Genomic DNA, 27,182 nt, shown 5'->3' on the forward strand with positions numbered 1-27,182 from the left:
ACAATGGGAAGAAAGAAGGGAAAAAAAAAAAAAAAAAAAAAAGCAGCACAAATTCATCTCAGATCTTGATAGTCACAGCAATGTCCCAAGACAGATGACAAGGGGTAGGATAGAATAAACATTTTTATACATATACAAAGTCCTACTATCTAAACACAACTATAGTCAATGACTAGGAATAATTACAGATTAAAACTATTATGCTTGTTACCCAGCTACTCAGACTCCCTTAGTCTAACGGAGGAGCTGTTTTTTAAATTAAACCCACTTTTCTTTCTTAAGATATTATTGCACCACCTTATATTTACTACTGCAAGACAGCATCACATATTTAAAGGGCTTAATAATGCTGCGATCCGTAAAAGCAAGTTGCATGCATAGATTCTTTTTTGATTACCATATTCTTTTCTGCAGTTTTGATAACCCTTTCAGTCAATGTAGTTCAAATTCCCTAGCAAGGAGTGCTAAATCAGATGGATAAATAAAGGGGTCCAAAAGTACACTTCTCTCCTTATAGAATCATGGAATAGTTTGGGTTGGAAGGAACCTTTAAAGGTCATCTAGTCCAACCCCCCTGCCGTGGGCAGGGACATCTTCAACTAGATAAGGTCGCTCAGAGCCCTGTCCAACCTGACCTTGAACACTTCCAGGGATGCGGCATCCACCACCTCTCTGGGCAACCTGTTCCAGTGTTTCACTACCCTCATCGTAAAAAATTTCTTCCTTACATCTAGTCTGAATCTCCCCTCTTTTAGTTTAAAACCATTCCCCCTTGTCCTATCGCTATGGGCCCTACTACAAAGTCTGTCCCCATCTTTCTTATAAGCCCCCTTTAAGCATTGAAAAGCCACAATAAGGTCTCCCCAGAGCCTTCTCTTCTCCAGGCTGAACAACCCCAACTCTCTCAGCCTTTTCCCATAGCAGAGGTGTTCCATCCCTCTGATCATTTTTGTGGCCGTCCTCTGGACCCGCTCCAACAGAGTGTTGATACTGGGGGTTGCCCTGACCCAGGCGCAGGACCTTGCACTTGGCCTTGTTGAACCTCATAAGGTTCACTTGATCTTGTCCAGGTCCCTCTGGATGGCATCCTGTCCCTCAGGCCTGTCAAGTGCACCACTCAGCTTGGTGTAATTTGCAAACTTGCTGAGGGTGGACTCGATCCCACTGTCTGTGTCACATTAAACAGTACTGGTCCCAATACGGACCCCTGCGGGACGCCACTCATCACCGATCTCCATCTGGACATTGAGCTGTTGACCACTACCCTCTGGATGCAACTATCCAACCAATTCCTCACCCACCCGACAGTCCATCCAGCAAATCCATACCTCTCCAGTTTAGAGAGAAGGATGTTGTGGGGGACCATGTCAAAGGCCTTGCAGAAGTCCAGACAGACGCCATCTGTAGTCCTTCCCATGTCCACTGACGTAGTCACTCCATCATAGAAGGCCACTAGGTTGGTCAGGCAGGACTTGCCCTTGGTGAAGCCATGCTGGCTGTCTCTAATCACCTCCCTGTCCTCCATGTACCTTAGCATAGCTTCCAGGAGGATGTGTTCCATGATACTCCCAGGCACAGAGGTGAGGCTGACAGGTCAGTAGTTCCCAGGGTCCTCCTTTCTACCCTTTTTAAAAATGGGTGCAATGTTTCCCTTTTTCCAGTCATCAGGGACTTCACCTGACTGCCATGACTTTTCAAATATCATGGAGAGTGGCTTGGCAATTACATCAGCCAATTCCCTCAGGACTCTGGGATGCATCTCGTCAGGTCCCATAGACTTACGGATGTTCAGGTTCCTCAGGTGGTCTCGAACCTGATCTTCTCTTACAGTGGGAGGGACTTTGCTCCCCCAGTCCCTGCCTTGAGGTCTATCCACTTGAGAGGTGTGGGAAGAGAGGTTGCCAATGAAGACTGAGACAAAAAAGTTGTTGAGTACCTCGGCATTCTCCTTGTCCGTTGTTACCAGTTTGCCAGTTGTGTTCATCGGGGTGGGGGGGTACGCTTTCTTTGACCTTCCTTTTCTGGCTGACATACCTATAGAAGCCCTTCTTATTATTCTTTGCATCCCTTGCCAAGTTCAGCTCCAGCCGCACCTTGGCCTTCCTGGCCCCATCCCTACACAACCAGGCAGCATCCCTATACTCTTCCCAGAATACCTGTCCCTGCTTCCACTGCCTGTGCATTTCCTTGTTGCCCTTTAGTTTGATCAGCAGGTCTTGACTCATCTATGCTGGTCTCTTGCCTTCCTTTCCCGATTTCTTACATCTGGGGATCAAGAGCTCTTGTGCTCTATGGAGGGCATCCTTAAAGATCTGCCAGCTCTGTTCTGCTCCCTTGTCCCTGAGGGCAGTTTCCCAGGGGATCCTATTGACTAACTCCTTGAACAACTGGAAGTTTGCTTTCCTAAAATTCAGGGTCCTGACTTTACTCTCTGCCTGACCCATATCCCTCAGGACTGCCAACTCCACCAGTGCATGATCACTGCAGCCCAGGCTGCCTCCAATCTTGACGTCACCAATTAGCTCACTTGCTTTTGTGACCATCAGGTCCAGTATCACATTCCCTCTGATAGGGCTGTCTATTACCTGGCTTAAGAAGTTACCCTCAATGCTCTCCAGGAGCCTCCTGGATTGCCTACAGCTCACTGTGCTACTTTTCCAGCAGATGTCATGGTGGTTGAAGTCCCCCAGCAGGATGAGAGACTGCGAGCGTGATGCCTCCTGTAGCTGGAGTAAGAAGGCTTCGTCAATAGGTTCCCCTTGATCAGGCAGCCTGTAGTAAACAACCACCACAAGGTTCCCTTTGTTGCCTCAGTCTAATTCTTACCCATAAGCTTTCAACCTGCTCGTGGCTATTCTTCAGAGACAGCTCTTCACAATCTATTTCTTGATGTGGAGGGCAACCCCTCCATGACTCCTTCCTCGCCTGTAGCCATTGACAGCCACACTCCAGTCATGGGATTCGTCCCACCAAGTTTCAGTAATGGCAATTCTGGCAGCACGGTGGCTTCCAACTCCCTTCTCCTGGAAGAATCTCCATGTTCCAGCTATTTCTTTTTCAATGAGTTCTATGAAGGTTATCTTTCCCTCCCCTTTTAAGACTGAAAAATAGCACCTACACTGAGCAATTCTGAAACTGAAAATACCGTACAAAATTCAATGGGAGAAAGATAAGATCTGTTTCCAAGATGGCTTGCAAAGACACAGTTTCTAACACGCAGCTGATGAATTGTATTACTACAGAGAAAGTAATGCTCCCATTTTCATTCTTTCTTTCTAAGTTCACAGTTAAACAAGCGTGTCTGACATTATTTATGTTTATTCCTACCAAAGGATGATTCTTGTCAGAAAGCATTGTGGCAACCAGCTGACTACACGTGAACTCTTCGTACATACCACATTAGCCAGAAGCAATCCAAACTCCAGTCTGGAAGCTGTAACTATGCGTGGGGGTGCAGGGTGCTACTCCTGAGTTGCTACACACCATCAATAATGCTCCTCGATAAGCACAGTCCATAGTTCACTGCACAGCTTCAGCATAGGAGCTCCCTCAGGGCTGGGCCAGGGAAGACGCAGAGGGGTTTGGGGTTGGTTTTTTGTGTGTGGTTTGTTTTTTTTCAATCTGCCAGAGACCATTCATACAGACGTACTTTCATGGGCTAGATAAATTACAAAGTTTCTCGGAGCTGCAGAAAATCCCTTTGAAGTCCAAGAACTTCTCTGTCCTTGCACAACTGATAAGCTCTATAAACTCTAGGGATATGCCACGTCTAAGGCCTCTGCTTCCCTCAACGTTATTTGAAGTTTCATATTAATTTCCTGACATACTGATACTTCTGTGGCTATACCTTTCCAACAACACTGATTTAAATAGTTGTGTTTGGAAATAATTTTATTTTATTCAACAGTATGGTCTAAGAAATAAAGCTATTTTGCATGGTTTGTTTGAGGTTTTCTTTTTAATGGCGCTTAGTTACAATTAACTAGATACTGTGCTGCACAACAGATGAGCTAGAGTGCATTTCCCAACCACCTCTCTTTTGAAGCTACTGTATCAGGTTGAAAAGAGATGAGGTTGGCAAGGAGTCAAGTGAAGTTATTGCTGCCTTTTGACCTCACCATGGTATAAGGCTTTTTATCCTGAGTTTTTCAAGGTAATGTAGGAAAAGGCTTTTATAGGAATTACCAAAAAGATTCCACATGTAACGATTTTTAAAATCTTTTACAAAATATTTTTTGGAATGCAGGGATTACAATAAAAAATAATCTAGAGTTTCCATAATTAAAGACAGCTTTATAACATGAGATAAAACCACAGTGATTGTTGACAATTGTTTGGCAATGCTTTTGTTTATGCTAACAAACATTGGGAACAAGGTGCTATTTCTGGACAGCACTCCATATCCTGTTATCTGGAAAATGCCTGAATGGTCAAGCTGACATAAACACCTATATCTCTTCCCTTCCCTCAACTTATTAGCAGATGTATGATATACTAATGGCACACACTATTTCCTATATCCTGGACCTTTTGTTACTGAAGCATCTTAACAAAAGATTTGGGTTCTCCACTTTAATAGTACTTATGTTTTAATTTTGTAAGTAGGACTCTGATACAGACCCTCGCTATATGCCAACCCAGAACAAGCAAATGCCATTACTTTTTAAATACTTTCCATTCTTATGTGAAAACAGAATAAAAGAAAACATAAAATTACTTTCTCTTGAAAGGCACCAGATATATTTGTTTGATTTTCATTCCTTCCAAAAAATAATGGGTATTGTTCTCACATATTAAGCACAGCAACAGAATAATCTAAGTTATAACAGAAACTCTAAAAAAACCTAGAAAAAACTTAATAATAGGGTATAACAAACAAACAAAACAAAAAATGCTGGAGAACCTAAAAGCACAAGCTTTGCCTTTTAGTAGAATGGTGGTGGTCAAAAAAGCTAACTAACTGTTAATGTAAAACTTTTAAAATTTAAATTTACAATTGTAACACTCAGCATTTCTCTTTTGCATATATCAAAATGCTAATAAGTATAGAATTACATTAAGCTTACTGTGACAAATGAAATTATTTCAAATAAATAAAAATGCTGCACCCTAACACTTAACAGACAATGGGTTAAAAAATAAATATAATGCTGCTATGTATTGTCATAACCTTCAGCATTAAAAATACTGTAAATAGCAGTAGAAATGTTTTAAAGCAAAAAAAAAGTTTTGCAAATCTGTAAGAGAAAACTTGTCATCCACATCTAGTCTGACACTGTCACACATGAAGATATTATCTAGCAAACAAGAAACATTTTCTGACAAAAAAGCAGCTGAAAACATCATTTTGTGTGTAAAAATACAGCATTCCCTTCTAGATGGCACATCTCACCAAAGAATATTTGGTTGTAAATACATCTTTTTATTTTTGCAACTACTAGTACGAGCAAACTTTACATTGAGAAAGTGACTAAAAAGTAGAAAATTATCTACAAATAAAATCATGCATTTAGTCAGATTTTCTTGCTTGCTATTTTAATAAATTTATGTAAATTTGACATTTCTGACAATCTATCTTTTCCAGAAAATAACTTCAGGGTGCTGAATCCAAAGGGTTTGTCAATGAGACATATAATGGAGAGATGTTTGGATTTAAGGATGCCATGACTGCTAGTTCTCCCAAACAGAGAGATGTATTTGCATTTCAGTGTGTTATCTTGCTGAGCATTTCAACCCTGCCTGTAACAGAATAGCTACAAACAGGTAATATTTCTGCCCATTTCAATTTTAAAAGTTACTTGATCCTGACGGTTTTTCCTCCTTCTTCTGAAGGAGGACCAGCCTCTACTGGTGCATATATCTGTATGATAGCGATCATATTCATCTGTTTCACAAAGATGATCTATTCATCTAATGTTTGTGAAGTCCTACTAACATGCAAGACGACTCCTTCCTGTCTTACCTTTATCTGAATGACATTTCCTTCAAGTTCCGTAGGTGCCTGGAGCTTCCACTTCTCCTTGCCCTCCAAAGCCCGTATGCTCTGATCGGATCCTGCTGCTTTCCTCCACATAGCTATTCTCCCTTTGTTAGTACCAGCTGCTAAGAGACCTGCCATTCACAAACCTTTTAGGCATTTCATATCTTAAACTTCAGAAAAACAAATCCACATTATACAAAGTAGCAGGCAGCCTAGCTCTGGTTCTAAGGTACTGAGAAGCCTTCTTCTAGTAGCATCCATTTCTTTGCCTTCCTGCAAACCAGCATCCTAGTCCTGAACTGAAGAAACTTTCTGAAGAAACAATGGGAGAAGTTTCACATGGTAAGGCCCATTTTCTAAGCTACCAGATGAAGTTATCTTTTAAATGTATCAGACAATGATTTCATTTTAACCATATATTTTTGAATAGCTGGTTTTGTAGTCACCATGGGCAAGTCACCACTGAAAACCATACTAGCAGACACTAGCTATGCCTCCACTGGCAAACAAGGTGATGCACAGGAGTAGCTCTGTAGAAAACATCAGTTTTAAGGACCTGATGTCCACGCTATACATGTTTGGCAAGTTCTACTTCGCGTTAGCTCTAGTGTGGGCTTGTAGACTGAAAGCCTGTAACATGTTGGAGTGCATTAGGTATACTCCAGGAATATTGTACCAGTGCAGCGTCCTCAAAGGGAATCCAGCTTGTGTGCCGGGAGACAACTCCACACTGAGACAAAGCGTGGTGACTATTGAATGATCTCATTGTACCTTCAAAAGCACACTCCTGATCTGAACTAAAAGGCTTCTACATCACATGCTGTTACTGAAACCCTCAGTAACAAGACAAATATAGTGAAATGACTACAGGGCACTGAAGGCTGAGGTTTGACAAGGTTTAGGATCCAGAGATCACAGCTGCCATGTTATTTCTCACCTTTAGCACTGCAGTAAGAAACACAGTTAATACATTCTCCTCCCTCAAAGCCAAATTGCACATCTGGGGAGAGCACATAGTTCTCATCTCGGTCCAAATCCCAGAATCTAAGGTACACAAAACAAGAGTGTTAACAATGCTTTTCCTTCCAGGTGTCTTGCTAAACACAGTCAATAGGATGCTGTACATGGCATTAATTTGCTATTTCCATAATGCCCAGATCATTCAATTTTTAAAATTAAATTGCCAGCAGCTGCCTCTGGAATGTGAATTTCTTAGCAATCTCCTTCCTTTTCCTTTGACTTTTTAATCTACAGCATGTTTTGTGATATTCTCCTATGAAGAAAGGAGTCAGAAGCAAACCCAGCTTTAAGAAAAAAAAGAAAAGAAAAGAAGTGAGGTCTAGTTGCAATTTTCTTCCTCCCTACTTATGCTTCCTCCTCTATTTTAAGAATATTCCTTGGTTAACCAGTAGTCCTTTGGATTCTAGATGTATTTTCTAGAACTAAACATTGTCAAACATATTCCTTCTTGATACTTGGTCTTTATCACATTCTCACAAAATTAACACATGATTTTGTCTGATAGTAGCAGAGAGAGGCTCAAGAAAGTGAACTACTGATGTTAATGGAACCCCCCCACCCGCAAAAAAAGAGTAGAGGAAACAGGTAGAACAAGTCATAGTAGAGACAAGAAAAAAAGATTTAACACTTTTTTTAAAAATATGCAAAAAGATAAAAAATACAGACATGGTAACATAGCAGCATGGCAAAGTAACATACTTAGTTTAAAGAGTTAGGGATAGAAGTAACCCAAATACTTGTCTTATATTACAGTAACAGAGAAACATCCTGAAAAGCAAGCACTTTTTTTCCTGTTGCTGATGCTATGACTATGCTAAGAATCAGACAATAACAATGGACAGAACAGCAAAGTGGCTATCTTTTTCATGCAAAAAACCCAAATGGATATATTTTCAGAAGAAATCAATAACAGCACTCAAGAAAGGAACAGATTTGGGTAGTACTGCTTGACAAAATAAAATAACTAGAGAGAAAGAAAGAGATATAGAATTATTTTTTGTCCTCAAGGAAACAGATTTTTCATTTCATTTATCTATTTATTTTGAGAAACAAAATTAGAAAATATTGGGAGTTTTTTCATTATTGGTAAAAAAAAAAAACAAAAAACCAAAACCCACCAGTTCAGTAAAATATTCAGTGCAAACCATAAACCTTTTAGCTGGCACTTCTCACGGGCAGCCAGAACAGCTTTAAAACAGGATTCTTACCTGATGACCGTCTCGCCTAGTGCTGTAACAACAAGGCTATGGTCTATTAAAATGATGTCTGCAGAATGACCTATCTTCCCACTCAACTTCACCTGTTAACCATAAGTAAATAAATAACTTTACAGTAGGTAGGAGGAACACACTGAAAGACAGTAAGCATCTGAATTGCCTAGTTTGGCTAAAAAGTTAAAATATAAGAATAACTAGACCTGTCTGTCAGTTCAGATAGACCAATAGTTTCTCTCAGGCAGTGATCACTGCTAAATGCATCAAGTATATGATGTATAAATTCAATAAAAGAAACCTCGTGGTGGGTTAATTAAGTAGGTAAGGAACAGTTTTTTCTCTTGTACTAGATCTTCTCTTAGAACTTGATAAAGATTGCTTTAAAATGTGAAACACCAAATCTTACTCCTAGTCAAAAATAAGTAATGATTAATAAGAAGTGGACACTCCTGTAATACAGAAGTGCCCAGTCTTTTTTGATTTGGGGGGGGGGGGGGGGGGGCGAATCTTAGGAAGGTGAAGGTTTGGGTTCCATCCCCCCAAGCAGTATTTTATTTGAGCCAAGTTCATTATAAGTCTTGGATGAGGTCAGTTTGTTTTTTGTCCCTACACAGTAATTTTTGAGTCACTACGTTATTATTTGTGATTCTGTGACTTGTGAGTTGTTGTTTTTTAAAAGCTTCCTAGTCTTTGCAGCTGTGAAGAATACTTTCACAATGTGAGAACTAAACCATCTTTCAGATTTGCAGACAAAGAAAATATCACCAAGAGGAGGTACTGCTCCTACTAATCTGAAAGACAAGACAGCTCTGAGCGACTGATGATAAAAAAAAAACGAGGACACGGATTATTAACTATTTATCCACAAGACATTTTAACAAATATTTGATTATACTGGAATTTTCAATTCTTCTCTAATTCACTAAGACAAGGTAAATGAAGTGTAAAAGGATTAACATAGGGTCAAAATGAAAGAAACTAAGAAAAAACGGGAAGGCAAGATGAAAACCATCTTTCCAAGTTCAATAACACATCACTCTGTTCCACTTCTAAATGAGCATATATTTGCTTATCAAGGTATTATCTGAGAAACAAAAATGAGAGTTGATTCATTTGTAAGCAAAAAAGTGACAATCAAAAAAACCCTAACAACTTCTTATAAAGATTAAACATCGCAACTTTACCCTGTAGTCTGACTCTTACCTTCATGAGCTCTTCTGCCTCTCCCTCAAGAGTAATTGCATGCAAGGACAACTGCAGGTTCTCTGTTATTACAACTAAAACATCTCTTTCCTCCATGAACAGAAGCTTTTGGACCAGACCGTCTGTGGACAATACATGCCTTGTTTTTCCTTTCTCACTCACATAATGCACAGAACCTGTAGTACACATAAACAAGGTATAGTTTCTAGTTAACAGTTTTTAGCTACAAAAATCAAAGTTGCTGCTCTCTACCTTAATAAATTATTCCTCAAGTGCTGAAAAGGTAAAAATAATCACAATTCTTTTGTCTTCTAGTTTGTCTCAGGATGCAGACTATGATAGTTGACCAGAGCAATAAAACAAAAAACTTACTCACTTTTTCCCCGTCTAGGAAATCCAGAGGGGAATCATTTAAATAATTTTAAACTAAAAGTAAACTTTCTGCATATGTGTGCATGACTGATGGCTTCTGAAGTCTTCAGTATTAATAATAATTTGTGAAAGAAGAACAGTAGCCAAGAATTGGTACAGTTTACAGCAGCATCTAGATTATGGAAGACTGGATATGAAGTTCTTCATTGTTTAGAAACATTCCACCACACACACACAATACAGCTTTTCTGCATTAATTTCACAGGCAAACGGGATAGTGCCTTTCTAAGAACACTGACAACATAGTGTGTGACTTGGCAACTACAGCACATAACATTTTAAAAGCCATTATCATTTGGTTGAATTGTAATACTGTATAAATCACGCACAGGTCTACCCAGTGAAAAACCCTAGAATTAGTTTGCAAAGGGTATTACAGAAATCACCCAAACAAATGAAGTCATCGAAATCTGACAGATCTCATGCCACACACACACACACAATTCCTTAGCAAATCATGATATCATATAAACGTGGCATTTCAAACCAATGCAAATCAAAAAAACCTATGAAATAAAATAATATTTTCCCCCAAAAGCTGAAGTAGAAAACACAAATGTATAAGAAGGAACATTAAGGATCCATGCTAAAATGTTGTACCCAAGAGGCAGTATGATGTATCTAACTAAAAAGAATGTTTTAATTTCCAAAACTCTTGCAAATATATTATCACTTATATATTAGCAGTCAATGACCTGCTACACCACCTGGATGCTCACAAGTCTATGGGGCCGGATGGGATCCACCCGAGAGTGCTGAGGGAGCTGGCAGAGGAGCTCACCAAGCCGCTCTCCATCATTTATCAGCAGTTCTGGTTAACGGGGGAGGTCCCGGACGACTGGAGGCTTGCCAATGTGACGCCCATCTACAAGAAGGGCCGGAAGGAGGATCCGGGGAACTACAGGCCTGTCAGCCTGACCTCGGTGCCGGGGAAGATTATGGAGCGGTTTGTCTTGAGGGCACTCACAAGGCGTGAGCGGGACAACCAGGGGATCAGGCCCAGCCAGCACGGATTCACGAAAGGCAGGTCCTGCTTGACCAGCCTGATCTCCTTCTATGACCAGGTGACCCGCCTAGTGGATGAGGGAAAGGCTGTGGATGTGGTCTACCTGGACTTCAGGAAGGCCTTTGACACTGTCTCCCACAGCATTCTCCTAGAGAAGCTGGCGGCTCACGGCTTAGACAGGTGGACTCTGCGCTGGGTCAAAAACTGGCTGGATGGCCGGGCCCAGAGAGTTGTGGTGAATGGAGTTAAATCCAGTTGGCGGCTGGTCACGAGCGGTGTTCCCCAGGGCTCAGTTTTGGGGCTGGTCTTGTTCAATATCTTTATCGATGATCTGGATGAGGGGATTGAGCGCACCCTCAGTAAGTTTGCAGACGACACCAAGTTGGGCAGGAGCGTTGATCTGCTCGAGGGTAGGAAGGCTCTGCAGAGGGACCTGGACAGGCTGGATCGATGGGCCCAGGCCAACTGTATGAGGTTCAACAAGGCCAAGTGCCGGGTCCTGCTCTTCGGCCACAACAACCCCATGCAGCGCTACAGGCTTGGGGAAGAGCGGCTGGAAAGCTGCCCGGCAGAAAAGGACCTGGGGGTGTTGGTCGGCAGCCGGCTGAACATGAGCCGGCAGTGTGCCCAGGCGGCCAAGAAGGCCAATGGCGTCCTGGCCTGTATCAGAAATAGTGTGGCCAGCAGGAGCAGGGAAGTGATCGTGCCCCTGTACTCGGCACTGGTGAGGCCGCACCTCGAATACTGTGTTCAGTTTTGGGCCCCTCACTACAAGAAGGACGTCGAGGTGCTGGAGCGTGTCCAGAGAAGGGCAACGAGGCTGGTGAGGGGTCTGGAGAACAAGTCTGATGAGGAGCGGCTGAGGGAACTGGGGTTGTTTAGCCTGGAGAAGAGGAGGCTGAGGGGAGACCTCATCGCTCTCTACAACTACCTGAAAGGAGGTTGTAGCGAGGTGGGGTCGGTCTCTTCTCCCAAGTAACAAGCGATAGGACCAGAGGAAATGGCCTCAAGTTGTGCCAGGGGAGGTTTAGATTGGACGTGAGGAAAAATTTCTTTACTGAAGGAGTGGTGAAACATTGGAACAGGCTGCCCAGGGAAGTGGTGGAGTCCCCATCCCTGGAGGTATTTAAAAAGACAAGTAGATGAGGCACTTAGGGACATGGTTTAGTGGGCATGGTGGTGTTGGGTCGATGGTTGGATTCGATGATCTTAGAGGTCTCTTCCAACCTTAATGATTCTATGATTCTGTGATCATCCTCTACATTCCAACTATATAAAAAAATTTAAACTCCTCTCCCACCTCCTCCCACACTGCTTTATTTTCTCCCTGAAATAAAATATTGAACAGATGACTTGATTCATCTCTCTTGTTAAATCACAGAATGGTTTGGGTTGGAAGGGACCTTTAAAGATCACCTAGTCCAACCCCCCTGTAATGCGCAGGGACATCTTTCACTAGATCAGATTGCTCAAAGCCTCATCCAACCTAAGCTTGAACACTTCCAGGGATGGGGGATCCACAACTTCTCTGGATAACCTAGTGTTTCACCACCCTCATAGTAAAGACTTTCTTCCTTATATCTAATCTAGATCTACCCTCTGCCAGTTTAAAACCGTTACCCTTCGTCCTATCAGTATGGGCCCTGGTAAGAAGTCTCTCTCCATCTTTCTTATAAGCCCCCTTTAAGTATTGAAAGGCCACAAGAAGGTCTCCCCGAAGCCGCCTCTTCTCCAGGCTGAACAACCCCCTCTCAGCCTGTCCTCACAGCAGAGGTGTTCATCCCTCTGATCATCTTCATGGCCCTCCTCTGGACCTGCTCCAACAAGTCCATGTCTTTCTTGTGCTGAGGGCTCCAGAGCTGGATGCAGTACTCCACGTGGGGTCTCACCAGAGCGGAGCAGAGGGGCAGAATCCCCTCCCTGGACCTGCTGGCCACGTTTCTTTTGATGCAGCCCAGGATACGGTTGGCTTTCTGGGCTGCGAGCACGCATTGCTGGCTCACGTCCAATTTTTCACCCACCAGTACCCTCAATTCCTTCTCCACAGGGCTGTTCTCCATCCCTTCATCCCCCAGCCTGTACTGATACCGGGGTTTGTTAGGATAGTTCTCCAATGTAGCATTTTCTATCACACAGATATCTGTTTATTGTAGTAATAGTTTGCAATAATCGATCATCCACTGAATCTCAGTTTTATGGGATCTTTTACAAGAAATGGACAGTCCCTTGATTTTATTTGCCATCTGAAATTGTTTCATAAGTTAAATTAACCTTCTGTACTTGGACATTGCTGTACAAAGTATCAGGTATCACACAGATAACACTACCCACTATTTTGAAGCTACTTAGGTCGTTAGGGAGAGGGTTATAGCTTTCTGAGTAACTTTAAGAAAGTTTTCATGCTGTATCACACAAGAGACTAATCTCAAAAGTTAACAAATCTGAGCTAATTAAGTAGAGCAAATAACTCTGAGATTCAGAAGACAAAAAGCAGCAGAAAGTGTATGCAGTTTAGCAAATACAAAGGGGACCAGAAGAGGATTATTACTCGTGACCTAAAAAGTCTGCAGTGAAGATGAACAAGGGTGCGTTCAGTAAAAATATCAGGATTACTTCCACTATTCAGGTTATGTCCCAATACCTGTGCCAGTCATCTCAAATGCTCAGTAATTAAGATGATGCTTTGTGCTCATGGGAAGTGTTGCAAAACAACCTCTGAAAATTGTTATCAGTTCAGGTATCCTCTCTTCAGATAAGCATCTCGTGTAACATATTACCTGGATTGCATCTATTGTTTTACTGCAATGATCAGTGTTTTGGAAGCATCAAAAAATAGCTAGACTAATAAATACTTGAAACTTAGGAGTTTTTTTCGTTTTGTTTTGGGCTTTTTTGGGGAGCTTAATTGTTTATTTAGTTTTGCTTTAAAAGATGCTCTATTGTCTTTAGTCAAATCTCTTTTGAGATATTTAAAAGCACGCAATAAGAATGGGTTTTTTTCCAATTCATTTTTATTAAACAAGTTTGGGCTGATAATCCATACTTTAGAGGAAGTTTACAGGTCACATTTAAACCCTACGCAAACATTAACTGATTCTGAAGTTATGACAGATCACTAACTAGATTAAGAACTGGGTCCTAAATACATATGCCCAAATCAACCTAGGCAATGAGACTGCTCAAAAGAAACAGTCATTGTCATTTGACTGAAATTTGAGAAGTTTGAACAGGAGGCCCAAGAAACGAGACATGGACAGCCACTTGCAGGATACAGAGTCTGTCCCTAGATGGAGCTGCATACCACCACAACACTTGCTTTGAACATGAGGATGTAACAGGCACAGCTACTCAAAGATTCTCTTTGCACGTTTAAGAAGTGCCCTGCACCCCTTTTTCATTTAAATGGTTCACGTCTAGTAAAGAGGCTTGTAACCCACAAATCAAATGAAAGTACAGCCCACTGTTCTGCAAAACAAACATACAGCTGGACAATGCCACTCCTGCAATCATACAGAAGCTATACTGGTGTAAATGATGGGTCTGGTTCTTGATAATGTAAACACTGAATCAAACTGTAATTGAGCTGCAGAACTAGCATAACTTAAATGTTTTTTTGGAGTAGTTAACACTTGAATCGAGAGGATTACATACTCAAATCACCTACCAGAAACATACTCATTACAATACTTGTCACACACATTCTGGCTCCTGTCCAAAGAGTTAACAGCTTAGAGAGATAGAAGGCATCATGAGAACAACTGGGGTAGGTAGAAAATGACCTGGGAACAAACTAGTACCCAGAACAGTAAAAGGGAGAGGAAAAGACAAATTGCAGGCAAGAAACAATATTAGGAAGAAAACTAACAAAACAGATATTCAGACTTTTTTGCTTCTTAGACTGAAGCCTCATTTCAAAGCATGAGAGAAAAAGTAAATTAATAATTTATTTTAAAAGGTATGTTCTAGCAGCATTTGCCTATTTCTAGAAAAAAAAACCCACAACGCATTATTTTGAAGCTTTGCACAAAATGCCGACAACTTCTGATTTTATTTACACTTAGGTGTTAGAGATCACTTTCCTTACACCCACTTCTTCGGGAACCTGACTAATCCAATACCTATGGTGTCCTTCTGGAGACGACTCACCCTGAAGATGCTAAGGTTTTGATAGTTTTATTCATTTCTTCTTACCAAACATTCTTCAACTCCCGTGAATACTCTATCCTGTTGGATATATGAATATGATGGATATATGGATATACTCTAGATGTTGGATATATGCAAACAGGACAATCGTGCACTGAGCTATTTTGAAGGAGACAAATTTCCAGCAGACTGGAAAAGTGGTTTTGCTCTTACCATCTGTCAAAGTGATAAAGAAGGACAGTCCTTCCTGGAGTCCCATTTTCAGAGGTGCTCCCGTTCCAGCTTTTCTCCAGTTAAACATATCCAAGGCCTTCTCATCACCACCCACAGCTGCTTTTGCCAGCTGTACAAAGTCCCTGCAAACAGAGATACTTAATTTCCAATTCCTTACATAACAGAGTACTTTCCATCTCAAAGAATGGATAAGTAGTTAATAAAACATATTGTAAAGAGAGAATATAGATGTTTCATACACTGATTGGAAAAAGGAAAAACTCAAACAGATACAAAGTAAAATTTTAATACTAGTTTTCATTTGCATTGTTTCACCTTTTTTTCCATAAGCATTATTATTTTTACAGAGATGTGAAACAGAAATGTCCCAGACAAGGAAAATTTTTTTTTTTTTTTTTTACTACAGCTGTTTCCTATTTCCTGCTTGGAGAGGAAAGAAAAATAATGTTTAAGAACTGACTTTTAATTTAATTATTCTTGCCAATAATTTCATGGATAATTGTGTTTTCAGTGTGCTTTCTGCTTTTCACAATCAGCAACATTGCTAATTAGAAGAACTAAATGAAGAAGAGTCAACAGCAACAGAGAGAAAGGTATGAACAAAAAGATCTATTGCTGCGTACAGGACACAAATAGCCAGCTACTAGAGCAGGAGAAGAACTTGGAAATAAAGGGCAGTTAGGAGAAGAATTTTTTTTTTTATATATATATTTAAAAAAAGGGTTGTCTGTGAGTAGGATTTTCTTTCTGTGGAACAAGAGAAAGACCTGGTCTATCAACGCTCTGACAGGGCACAATACTTACTCGCCAGGAGGGGGTGGTCGAAAGACACAGTGAGACAGACATTTTCCACACTCTTGTTTCAGCAGGGCAGGACCCTGCACTCTGCCTCGCTGGTCCATTCTCCATAGAACCAAGACACCATGCTAGAAAAGACAACAGTTAATTCATTACACTTTGCACACAGATGAGAATCCAGACTCTAGCTACTCAGTGCACATGAACATTTTATTGACGGAGCAACACCTTTCCTTTCATTTAGTTGACACGTACAATTACTCCCACTTAAAACTAAGCCACAAGGAATAAAAATTATCTTTAACATTATATTATTTGCTAATTAAAATCAAGTTATCTAAAAAAGCTTGTTGGTCATATGCATTCTTAGTAAAATGACACTGCCAGAGCAATTAAATAGAACAGCCTTGGTTTTCCTCTGTAAGGAGCATATGCAAATATTTGTTTAGATAACTCCCCTTCCACTTTTTTCTTGCAAGCAGTCTGATTGCTAAAAGAAAAGATATTGAGATAAGGGATAGTAAAGCATAAGATATGCATCCCTGAGTAAGTGCATATAACACCGACATAGATAAGCATGGGTATATGATTAGACACATGTGAAGTCACAGGATGCAGAAAATCTAAGGAAAGAATTTCAGAGTTTCTAGAGCTTTCCTCCTCTTTCAAAGTAGACATTCAAGTACAACAAGAATTCATTTTTAGAAACAGAACTTAATAACTAAAAGAATCATAGACGCTAAAGAAAGGAAGACTGGTTAGCTAATTAATTCAACAGTAGTCAATATAAGTTGGTGCTCAGAGCCTGGCACAGGTTTTGAAGGTAACACACATTTTGCAGTGTCAGATCAGAATGAGCACCAAACCCCTGGTGACTGGAAAGAACGGAGAAGGCAGAGAAGCAAACAGACAGTTCAGCATGACGTACATGTTAACCATCCCAACAAACTGACTTACGCTACAGCCTCACAGCTGGAATTTCGAGATTATTATTTATTGTTGTTATTATGTCAGTGCTTAGGGAACCAAACTGCATTTGGAGGCCCTCTGTGTAAGCAGTACATGAAAAAACCAGCAACAATCTGCAACATCAAGTTCAATCTCATTTTATTTCATTAAGATAGATAACAATACAATGGTATTATAACTTCCTCTATTTTTCTTTATTGTTTTCAATGGAGTATAGTCTTTCTAGAAGTGAAAGACTAGTAGCAGTGGTACATTCTAAACACTTACTCTTCACAATCCTAACTAGAAGCCACACGAGATGCAGCTGAGGCCTTCCAAGGTAACATTTCCTGCTTTTTTTCCTAAGTATCAAGAATCAAAGTTCTAACTTCTTTTCAGCAGTAAGATGATAATATTTATACCACCCAAAACTGCGTATTAAGTGCAATGCTGTCTCTTACAGCCTAAAGAATGTGGCACAGCTGTGCATCTGTGAAACTGCTCTACTCCTGCTCCAGGAGGCCACTTGCAGTTCGTACAATGTTTGCTGGTTACCTCTGGAAATCACAGGATCCCATGATCTGAAAGTCCATGTCCTGTTGACTCCTCCTCTCACTTTTCCCTCAGCTTTAAATGTCACCAAATTCCAGGGATCCCAGCTAAGAACACCTGCACCATTTATAAGCTGGAGGAAAAGCCTGCAGCTTTATAAAGCTGCTGACCTCCTTTCCATCCCATTCTTGATGATAACCTAGTTGCAAACTCAATTCTGAGTTTGGAACACGAGACTGGAAATAAAAAAGCTCACTACCTCTTCTAAGTGTGACTGGTTATAGAAAGGATACAGAACTGGTCTCTTTTCACATGGTATTTGAAAAGGACAAAGGACATGACCTTATCATCTATAAGATTTACTCTTAAGGTATCCCATATCTTCCCGATCATTCTTAACAATCCAAAGCTTTAGCTTCTTGATATAAAGGCTATTTGCCTTACAAATAGGCTTTCATTATAGAAAGCACCTAGATCCTTAGGATTCTTTTGCATGAACGAAAGCTGGAAGTCATCTATGTTATTTGTTACTTAAAACACAAATTAAGAGCTTCTGATTTTCACAGCACCCTATTCCAACTTTAAGAAGTTATTTTCAAATAACTTTCTTGCAATTCAGGATTTATGATGACTGAATGTTCTCAGCTGAGCACTCTCAGTTATAAAGTCCCAGTGAAGATCAAACAAAAACCAAATCAGGGCCCAAATAGTTATGTTCTTTCTAAGGGTATTCCTCTAATATGAGCAGAGTATGATCCTGGCCACACTCACCTAATGGAAGTTACCTGAATAGAAACCTTCATGGGAAACATTTTAAAAATAAACTTAAAACCTATTGGAAAAGACATAGGAAATGAAACATACCTGTGCTGCGCATCAGACCATGGTACAATGACACTGAGCGTGCAACACAAGGGATGAGTGGGCCCACCCACCGGGCAGAGACACCATCCTGGAGCTAGCCACAGGATGCTGAACCAGCTGCGTGCTCAGCCTAACAAGCCTGGGCTCTTAGCAAGGCTGATTAGCTCAAGCTGGCCACTACACACAGCTGCAGGTTTTTAAAGACCCACATTTCATTGACCAGGGAGTACCTTGAACTGTGCTCAGCTGTGTGTTTCAATGTCTGCAAAGGGTAACACAGCTATTTTGCAATAATGAACTTTTCCGAGTTCAAATGTGCTGCTGTTCCATCTATTGAGGTTGGTCTTTCCAACTACTGCAATTGAAACTACGCGAATCTGAAGACCATTCATGTCAACACATGCATAGGCTTTGTTTCGTCATGTTAAGGTATTTCCTTGAAACCACTGCCTATTCTACTTTGATGAATACTCTCATCAGAGGAGCAGTTAGGATGAGTCTATAAAATTGTTAAATTTGCTTATAAGAATGGCTATATCTGTTTTAAGATGACTTCATTACTGTGATCTGACACCAAATAAATCAATTTGAAAAAAGTTTGTTCATAAATGTAGGGTTAATGTAAGCTGTGGCTACATTAATATATTACCTCCATATAAATAAGGCCTCAGTTACACTGTGCATCACCTTCTTTTGTCTGGACAGCATTTTCTCTCTTCTAATAAAGAAGAGGATAAATTCATTTTTGACTCAATTTTGAATTTCTGCATTTCTGTCAAATGCAGCAACAGAATTTTACAAACAATGATTTAAAATTGTATTTTCCTCTGACTCATACAGGTAAGAATTCTCAAAGAGCAGAACTGAAATTCTTGGACAAGCTCAAGTTTATATCAGGGAAAATATAGAAAAAAACACCTTTTTTTTTTTTCTTCTTCTTCATTTGCTGACTCAAGAACTGGCAAACCAGAATCTTCTATGAATACTTAATCCTGAATACTAAATATTCAATAGCTAGTTTCTCATTTCACTATATAAAAGGGCAACCAGCTCAGCAAGAAATAAAGACTATCACATTTCAAGTATTTCCACAACATATTTTCCATACAATAAGTTTGACTCATTTTTAGAGTATTAATAAAAACAGAACAAGAGAGATTAGCATGGGGGTTTTGTACTTAAGTGAGCATTGCTATGCACTCACTATGGATGAATATGTTGTAGCTGGAATTTGTTTCTCAACTTCTGGGCTTTATTGCTGAGTCTGCCACAAAATTCGTGCATAGACGGGAGCAAATAATTCAAATTGTCTATGCCTCAATTACCCCATCCATTAAATAGTCTTAAACCCTGATCTACTGCTCAGTACATACTGAGATTAGATACACTTTTATTTAAAGATAAATTGATAAAACAGCAATGAGTACTGTAGAAGTTAAGACACTGCAATTTGATTTTACTCCCTAACAGTTTTAAATTTCCTTGCTTTAGGTACAAATTATCTCCCCCGCAACTACCCCTTCCCCTAACAATCCATTCCATTATTCCTTCCCATCACAGGGCTTGCAACACCGTGTTCCACATCAAACACACATTTGGCATTTCAGCTACTCACCCTATCACCAGACACAAGGCAGGTACCATTTGTACTCCAGTTTAGGACTGTAATTTTGGCATTATGATTTGGAGGTACAGCGTGGTGCTCCTTTTCTTGTTTGTTAAGTACCACAACTTCTCCCGTCTCCCAGCCTGCTGCGAGAATTGGTCTGGAAGGGTGCCAGGAAAGTGATGCGACCTGAAAGCTTCTCTCAACATGTGCATCGGACACATGTTCTCCCTGCAAGTGGAAATAAAGTGCAAGCTCAGTACAATGGAAACTCAGTACAAGGATGCAGCTAAACCTTCAGATTCGCTTCCCAGTCAACAAGATGTTCTTCTGTGATAAAGGACTGGCATGTAATAGAGTTTCCTGCAAGAGATATGAAGTGGCTACACAAATTCTCCTTACAGCTATTTCACATGCATAAAAATGTGCTACAACATGCAGTACATACACTTGAAAATTGCTAATGAAAGCATGGCAGTCTTAAGTGACTGCCTCACTCTGCTCTTCCAGGCTATTCTTCCCTCACAGCGTATATGAGCAGCTCTCACTGAATATCAAGCTTTTACTCCCGTATGAAGGATAAGAAGGCTTCAAGCACATTTCAAGGTAAAAAAAAAAAAAAAAACACACAACTTTTGAAAAAGAAGCAGCTCACTGAGGACACAGAATGAACTAATGCTTAAACAGCTCTTATAGGTAGACACTCCTTTGTGCATGGTTTGCAATAATATTTCAGGCAAATCATTTAACTTCTCTATGTATTTATTTTTCCATTTGTAAAATTTGGTTGACAATTTTTCATAATGCACTTTGGAAAGTATACATTTTATAGGCTACTCATATTAACAGACTTAAATGTTTCCAGTACGTCTGCTGCTAGATAGCCTGTAGTACCATTTCCCTAAATAGCACACTTTTTTTCCTGAAAATTATGCAAACCAAAGTCCTACGCAAGCCTCTTGTGTAAACTTTAGAGTATGCAAAGGAAATATCTGTCTACAGGCAGAAACCATACTAGGAAACAACCTACTCAAATGGAACAAGCTGAGTCTAACAAATCAGCTCAGTCTCAAGGTGGAGGAATGATTTTTTTTTTTTAATTTACATTTCTTAGTACATTTTATTCATGTAGAGTTTAAAAAAAAGCAGCATGTGTCCATTTTAGTTTTAAGACTGAAATTCTCATACTATGAGAAGTAAAAAGCGAATCGGTAACCATCACAAACAAGAATGAAAGGCTGTAAAAATTAAATTTCAATGGAAGATCAATTTAATTCATGAAGACCTTTTTATAAAATACATGTAATCAGTAGTTGATGAATCTGACATGCCCTAGATAGCACGCGACATGGATAGTAATTAAAATCCAGGGAGAGGGATTCAAGGAGCATAAGTAAGGCTGCAAATATATATATATATATAAATATAAAAAAGTGAAGTATCAAACCAGCAACATGGTATCAAGCCCAAAAGCAAAGTTGCTGATTATTCACCTGTTCCAGATAGATATCCACACAGCCCCCAGATGCCGTGCTGATGGAAGCAACTGCCAGGAGTGGATGAAGTGGGTGCCATGCTATATGAGAAGGGGAGGCAACTGAATCGGGAGCTTCTGTTCGATGATCCACATACACAGCCATAATAGAAGCTGTCACAGACTGCAAACCTGTACAAGGAAAACAAACATTTCTAACAGGTATGCTTAAGTATGTAATATATATACACACACTCTAAATATATGCGCTATATTATATATAATATATATACTATTATAATAACAAGTATGCTTAAAGAATGGGGAAAAAATAAAGCTACAGCACCATCTTGTTAATACGCACTACACAGACATGAAAAAGGTCACAGTGGTATTTTTAAAAAAATACAGAGGAATACTGAGCCTTGTAGTCTGTAGATTCACAGTGCGCATTGGCTAGTACCAATCTGTCACCAGTGGCTTGTGCTGGCTTATTTCAGAGGACTCCAAAATAACTCAGAATTTACCAGAAAGCTACTTCCAGTACTTCATATCCAAAGATGTCAATTAATGTACAGAGTGATTTTATGTTGTAAAGTCCCATATCTGGGCTTTCAAAGCAAGTTTTAACAGTTGTCACCACTTTGGAGCTTGTACTGTTGAAATTACGCAAGATTAGTTTAACTTATACTGTTATCTACATTTGAATGAAAATACTCAATAAGCACTGATGTTCCAAGGAAAAGAACCTGAAAGCAATGCTCTTTTCAGAGTTGTGTGTCAGAAATGGAGGAAGTCACTAATAATCTTTAATATATACAGAGATGGTCTTTGGGATTTGTGCTGTGTGATCTTACCGGCTTGGTGTCAAAAGAAAAACAGCTGGAGAAAAACACCTCAAGAGTTATTAGCAAATAATGCCAAGACCTGGTGAAAAAAACAAAACAAAAAACCCAAACACTGTGAAAGGCTTAACATTCCCTTCACATTTCAGGGGAAGAGACTTTTTCTCCTGCGCAGCTACACCATGAGTTCAGAACCTGCAGGCACACATATGCACAGCAGTTAGATTTGCCTGTCACCAACTGGGCGCTAATGCAGGATGTAAAATGGACATAAACAGACTCTTGTTTTAAAGTCTCTTTACTTCAAATATTCTGTCAGTGCTTAAAATAAATATTTTGCTTTAAGAAGGCTGTCTTTGCCCCCCCCCCCCCCCCCAAAAAAAAAAAAAAGAAAAATGAAATCAAATTCTGCCCCTTTGATTAGACAGGTTAGAAAGGTGGGTAACATTTTTAAGTTGGTAGTTCTGTATCTTGCCTCTGATATTACAAAGAACAACATGAACTATCAAACATCAAAACAGAAACAAGTGTAGTTAGCCTTGTACAAGCAATTTGATCTTTCAACAAGATCCATTCACCTTTATCTCCACACTCCCTCAAAATCCTCCACATTCCCATAGTGGCATGTAGGTCTAGTTTTATTGCCACACAAAAAAAAACCCCAACAAACCATTCAAATAAAAATTGGAATAGTTTTCATCTTTATTTCATGTTTTTTTAATAGTTTTCTTAAATCTCCAATTCTGTTCCAAAATACTGTACCCATTCTACCACTTTCATTCTTATTTCATCTGTTTCATTTTACTCTAACAGGGGAAGAATTTAGTCCATATTTGAATATAAGCTTTATATGGGCTCAAACTTTGAACTAATAGAGAAATTCACTTCAGATTCAATTAAAATTTGAGATGCCTACGTGAAAAAAAAAGCACATTTGGTATGAAGTAATGGTTTTATCACACAAAACCACACAGCCGTAATGGCTTTTCTAGAGCCACCTTTTTCTGCTGTTAAGTGTTCCTTGCATCTGTAGTCATAAATATTACTTATTATTATTCAGTTATTTCAGTCCCCTTCAGAGAGGGAAGAAAGTAAGTTTTTCAAGCTTACAAACTGTGTCTCTTGATCAGCTCACTAATGGGTACATCAAGCCACCTTGTCTGCTTTGCTACAGGTGACTGTCAGCTGTTCCAATTAGGATAGCTATAGCTAACTATCCCTTTCAGCATTAATAGGCAGCAAAAAGTTTTTCAATCAATACTGTATATATTTAAAAAGGCAGACTAGCACCTACTAAAACAAGATTTAGTGATATTGTCATGTAAATTATGGGCAATCCCTAGTATAAAATACTTTTCACCATCTCAACAACTATAGAAAATTGTGCAGGAGACTGCTAGATGCAGATAAATAAATTGCTGATATAAGTGGATTATTCAGTGGTGTAAAAAAAAAAAATATCACTAAACCAACATTCATTTGCTTGTTGTAATCTTGGGAATTCATTATTCACACGTTCACTGTTGCTTCAAGCTCATGTACTTACACCCTGTAGCTTTGACAGATAATTCTTCAAAAAAAGCCTTCAAAGAAAAAAAATGAAAACCGAGTAGCACTACCTCTACAAATGATTTGGCACTGCACGTTCTATTTTTTTCAAGGTCTAAAAGACAAGAATTTCTGAAAAAGTGAACCACTTTGAGGATTGGAATAGAACATGACCAAGTCCAGACTTTGGATCTCAATAATCAGATTAGATACACATGATGGACACTTTTGAAACAACCCACAAGCACTTCATAAAAACAATGAGAGTTCATAGAATCACAGAATGGTTTGGGTTGGAAGGGACCTTTAAAGATCATCTAGTCCAACCCCCCTGTCATGCACAGGGACATAATTCATTAGATCAGGTTGCTCAAAGCCCCGTCCAACCTAAGCTTGAACACTTCCAGGGATGGGGCATCTACCACCCCTCTGGGCAACCTGTGCCAGTGCTTCACCACCCTCAGCATAAAAAATTTCTTCCTTATGCCCAAAATAAACCTACTCTCTTACAGTTTAAAACCGTTACCCTTCGTCCTGTCAGTATGGGCCCTGGTAAGAAGTCTCTCTCCATCTTTCTAAGCCCCCTTTAAGTATTGAAAGGCCGCAAGAAGGTCTCCCTGAAGCCTTCTCTTCTCCAGGCTGAACAACCCCAACTCTCTCAGCCTGTCCTCACAGCAGAGGTGTTCATCCCTCTAATCATCCTCGTGTCCCTCCTCTGGACCCGCTCCAACAGGTCCATGTCTTTCTTGCACTGGGGACCCCAGAGCTGGACGCAGCACTCCACGTGGGGTCTCACCAGAGCGGAGCAGAGGGGCAGAATCCCCTCCCTCGACCTGCTGGCCACGTTTCTTTTGATGCAGCCCAGGATACGGTTGGCTTTCTGGGCTGCGAGCACACATTGCTGGCTCACGTCCAATTTTTCACCCACCAGTACCCTCAATTCCTTCTCGGCAGGGCTGCTCTCAATCCATTCATCCCCCAGCCTGTACTGATACTGGGGATTGCCCTGACCCAGGTGCAGGACCTTGCACTCGCCCTTGTTGAACTTCATGAGGTTCACACAGGCGAACGTTAGACATGACATTAATGTCTGCCCACAGAGAAAAGTTAAGAGAGGTTCAAGGTCATTCTCTGCCCCTGTTCTTAACTGGCCAGACACAAGCCAGGTCTAGTCCAGACATCATACATGCATACTAATGTGGCCCCGTGCTCGGGATATCAGGTCCTTTGGGGAAATCAAGCCTTATTTCATACATCACCAATACAGGGACCAATGCAGACCGATAACTGGCCATCATCTCAGAGCATGGGAAAGGACTGTGTTTGTCTGCACCCACCAACACAGACATGCATAAGATTTCACAAGGAGTCAGTAATTTTATGAGTAGGGGAAGATTATCCTTTGATACAGGGTGATTTTGCTCCAGACAAACCTCTCAATTCATTACTTACAAGTTGGCAGAGTATTAAAAAAAATTACAAACCAAATAGCTTTTATTTGTTTGGTTTGAATTTTCTGGGCTTTAGGTAGGTAACCTAAAGATCCGTATTGCTACAAATGACAGTACTGAGCCAGAATACACGCACATATTTCAAAAGGCAATCGTCCACATTCAGGAAAAAAAAAAAATTAATTATGCTATTCTGTCTTTGGTGACAATTCTTAAAAAGTTACTTTTATGCTCTGTATGACAACATTGTCAGCACATTTAGCATCTAAGGGAGGCTGATTACGATTAGGTTCGCTATACTTGTGGAACTGCTACCGGCCACAAGCTTACCAGAAAACCCATCACCAAGCACGTTCATAAAATGAGTTTTCGGTATGCGTTGCCGTGATGTTTCCCCTGACAAGACTTGACAGGTACCTATGCAAAAGCACAGTTTTTTCTTATAATCCCTACCTATAAGAAATGCTAGTTTTTTAAATTTTAAAATGTTTAAAATAGCTAGCCCCAGAAAAAAATTAGAATACAAAATTGAGTTACGCTACAGAAAGATGGCTAATGACTAAATACTATTTCCTCTGACCAGCAAAACAGAAAGAGTAAATAGTAAAAATCTGACTAAATCCCGAACCCGCACCGAGGGAGACGGAGTGAGAAAACACGCACAGGGACGAGCCCAGCCCGCTTCTCGAGCAACTCCTCTGCCCGTGGGACAGCGCCTCGCGGGGGCCGAAACCTGCGTGGGTCCCCTCGGCCGAGCTGTAATCGCCGTTCCCCAGCACAAAACAACAACGGGCTTCTGCACCCGCCGCAGCCCGCCAGGAGCGACTGCTCCCGGCTCGGCAAACGCGCGGGTCCCGCCCGCCACGTTCGCGCTCCGCGGGCGCGCCGGCAGACCCGGCCGCTCCCGCCGCCCGCCCGAGCTCGGGGAGCCCGCAGGCGGCGGCCCGGCCGCCCCGGAGCCTCAGGCTGACCGCGACCGACCCCGCTCCCGCAGGCCGGGCCCAGAGCGACCGAGAAGAAGCCGGCCAAGCCGCTGAGGGCTCCCGGCGCCTTCGCTCGGGCCGACCCCAGCGGGCCAGCGCCCCCCGCCGCTCTTACCTGCCGGCAGCCCCGGAGCGCGGTCCCGGCGCCGAAGGCCGCACTCGCTCCGAGATGCTTTGCGTTACCCCTGACAACGGGGAGAGCCCGCAGCACGGAAACTCCCGACCTGGAGCCGAAGAGTCACGGAAACAACCGAAGCGGCCCGCCGGCACACCGGAGAGAGACGGGAAGTGCCGAGCGCGGCAGGAGCCGGGCGCGTTCGGCCGCGGTGCCCCGCGGTCCCCCGCCGGCAGGTCAGGGCCGGGCCGGCACTGAGCGTCCCGCCGGGAGCGGGGCGGCGCGGCCCGCCCTCCTCCCGAAGCGAGCGGCAACCGCTCCGGGCTGGCTCTCCTTCGCCCCCCCGAACGGCGCCTGGAAGCGGTGGTCGGAGGGGCTGGAAGCGCCTCTGCCCCGCGCGGGGCCGGGGGACCGGCCGGGCGCCAGCCCCCTCAGCCGTCACCCCAAACACGCTACCGAAGGAGGGCTGCCCCTTCCCCGGACTGGGCGGCGGGCCCAGCGCCCCGAACCACCACCCTGCCTCCGGGCGGGGAAACCAGCCAACGCCTCCGGGCAGGGAACCACCTCCACGCTCGGACACCCGCTCTCGGGGCTCCGGCTGGCGAGACCCCAAAGCCTAACAGGCAGCTTCCGAGCATCAGCAGCCGTCTTCAGGACTTTGTGAACTAACCCGCGAGGAACAACTTCTAACACAGACGATGGACTGTGCGGCTCCCCGGCTTCCTGGGAATCAAGATCCGACCACGAACTCTTCAGGTCCCTG

The 27,182-nt window shown here is 41.6% G+C and overlaps 1 protein-coding gene across 3 annotated transcripts in view; it reads right to left on the bottom strand.

Moving 5' to 3' along the window:
• Positions 1 to 26,500, bottom strand: part of IFT140 (intraflagellar transport 140) — a 91,117-nt gene extending 64,617 nt beyond the window's left edge. For all 3 annotated transcript variants that reach the window (XM_076351221.1, XM_076351220.1, XM_076351219.1), the window contains exons 1-9: positions 26,420 to 26,500; positions 21,497 to 21,669; positions 20,013 to 20,234; positions 16,040 to 16,161; positions 15,215 to 15,357; positions 9,418 to 9,593; positions 8,209 to 8,300; positions 6,918 to 7,024; positions 5,963 to 6,111 (exon numbers count right to left, since the gene is read on the bottom strand). In XM_076351221.1, the coding sequence (XP_076207336.1) occupies positions 5,963 to 6,111; positions 6,918 to 7,024; positions 8,209 to 8,300; positions 9,418 to 9,593; positions 15,215 to 15,357; positions 16,040 to 16,161; positions 20,013 to 20,234; positions 21,497 to 21,643 (1,158 nt within the window). In that variant the 5' untranslated portion in view covers positions 21,644 to 21,669; positions 26,420 to 26,500. The remainder of the gene's footprint in view (positions 1 to 5,962; positions 6,112 to 6,917; positions 7,025 to 8,208; positions 8,301 to 9,417; positions 9,594 to 15,214; positions 15,358 to 16,039; positions 16,162 to 20,012; positions 20,235 to 21,496; positions 21,670 to 26,419) is intronic.
• Between the last annotated feature and the right edge of the window lie 682 nt (positions 26,501 to 27,182).

This window comes from Aptenodytes patagonicus, chromosome 13 (genome assembly GCF_965638725.1).
Source record: "Aptenodytes patagonicus chromosome 13, bAptPat1.pri.cur, whole genome shotgun sequence".
Lineage (NCBI taxonomy): Eukaryota > Metazoa > Chordata > Aves > Sphenisciformes > Spheniscidae > Aptenodytes > Aptenodytes patagonicus.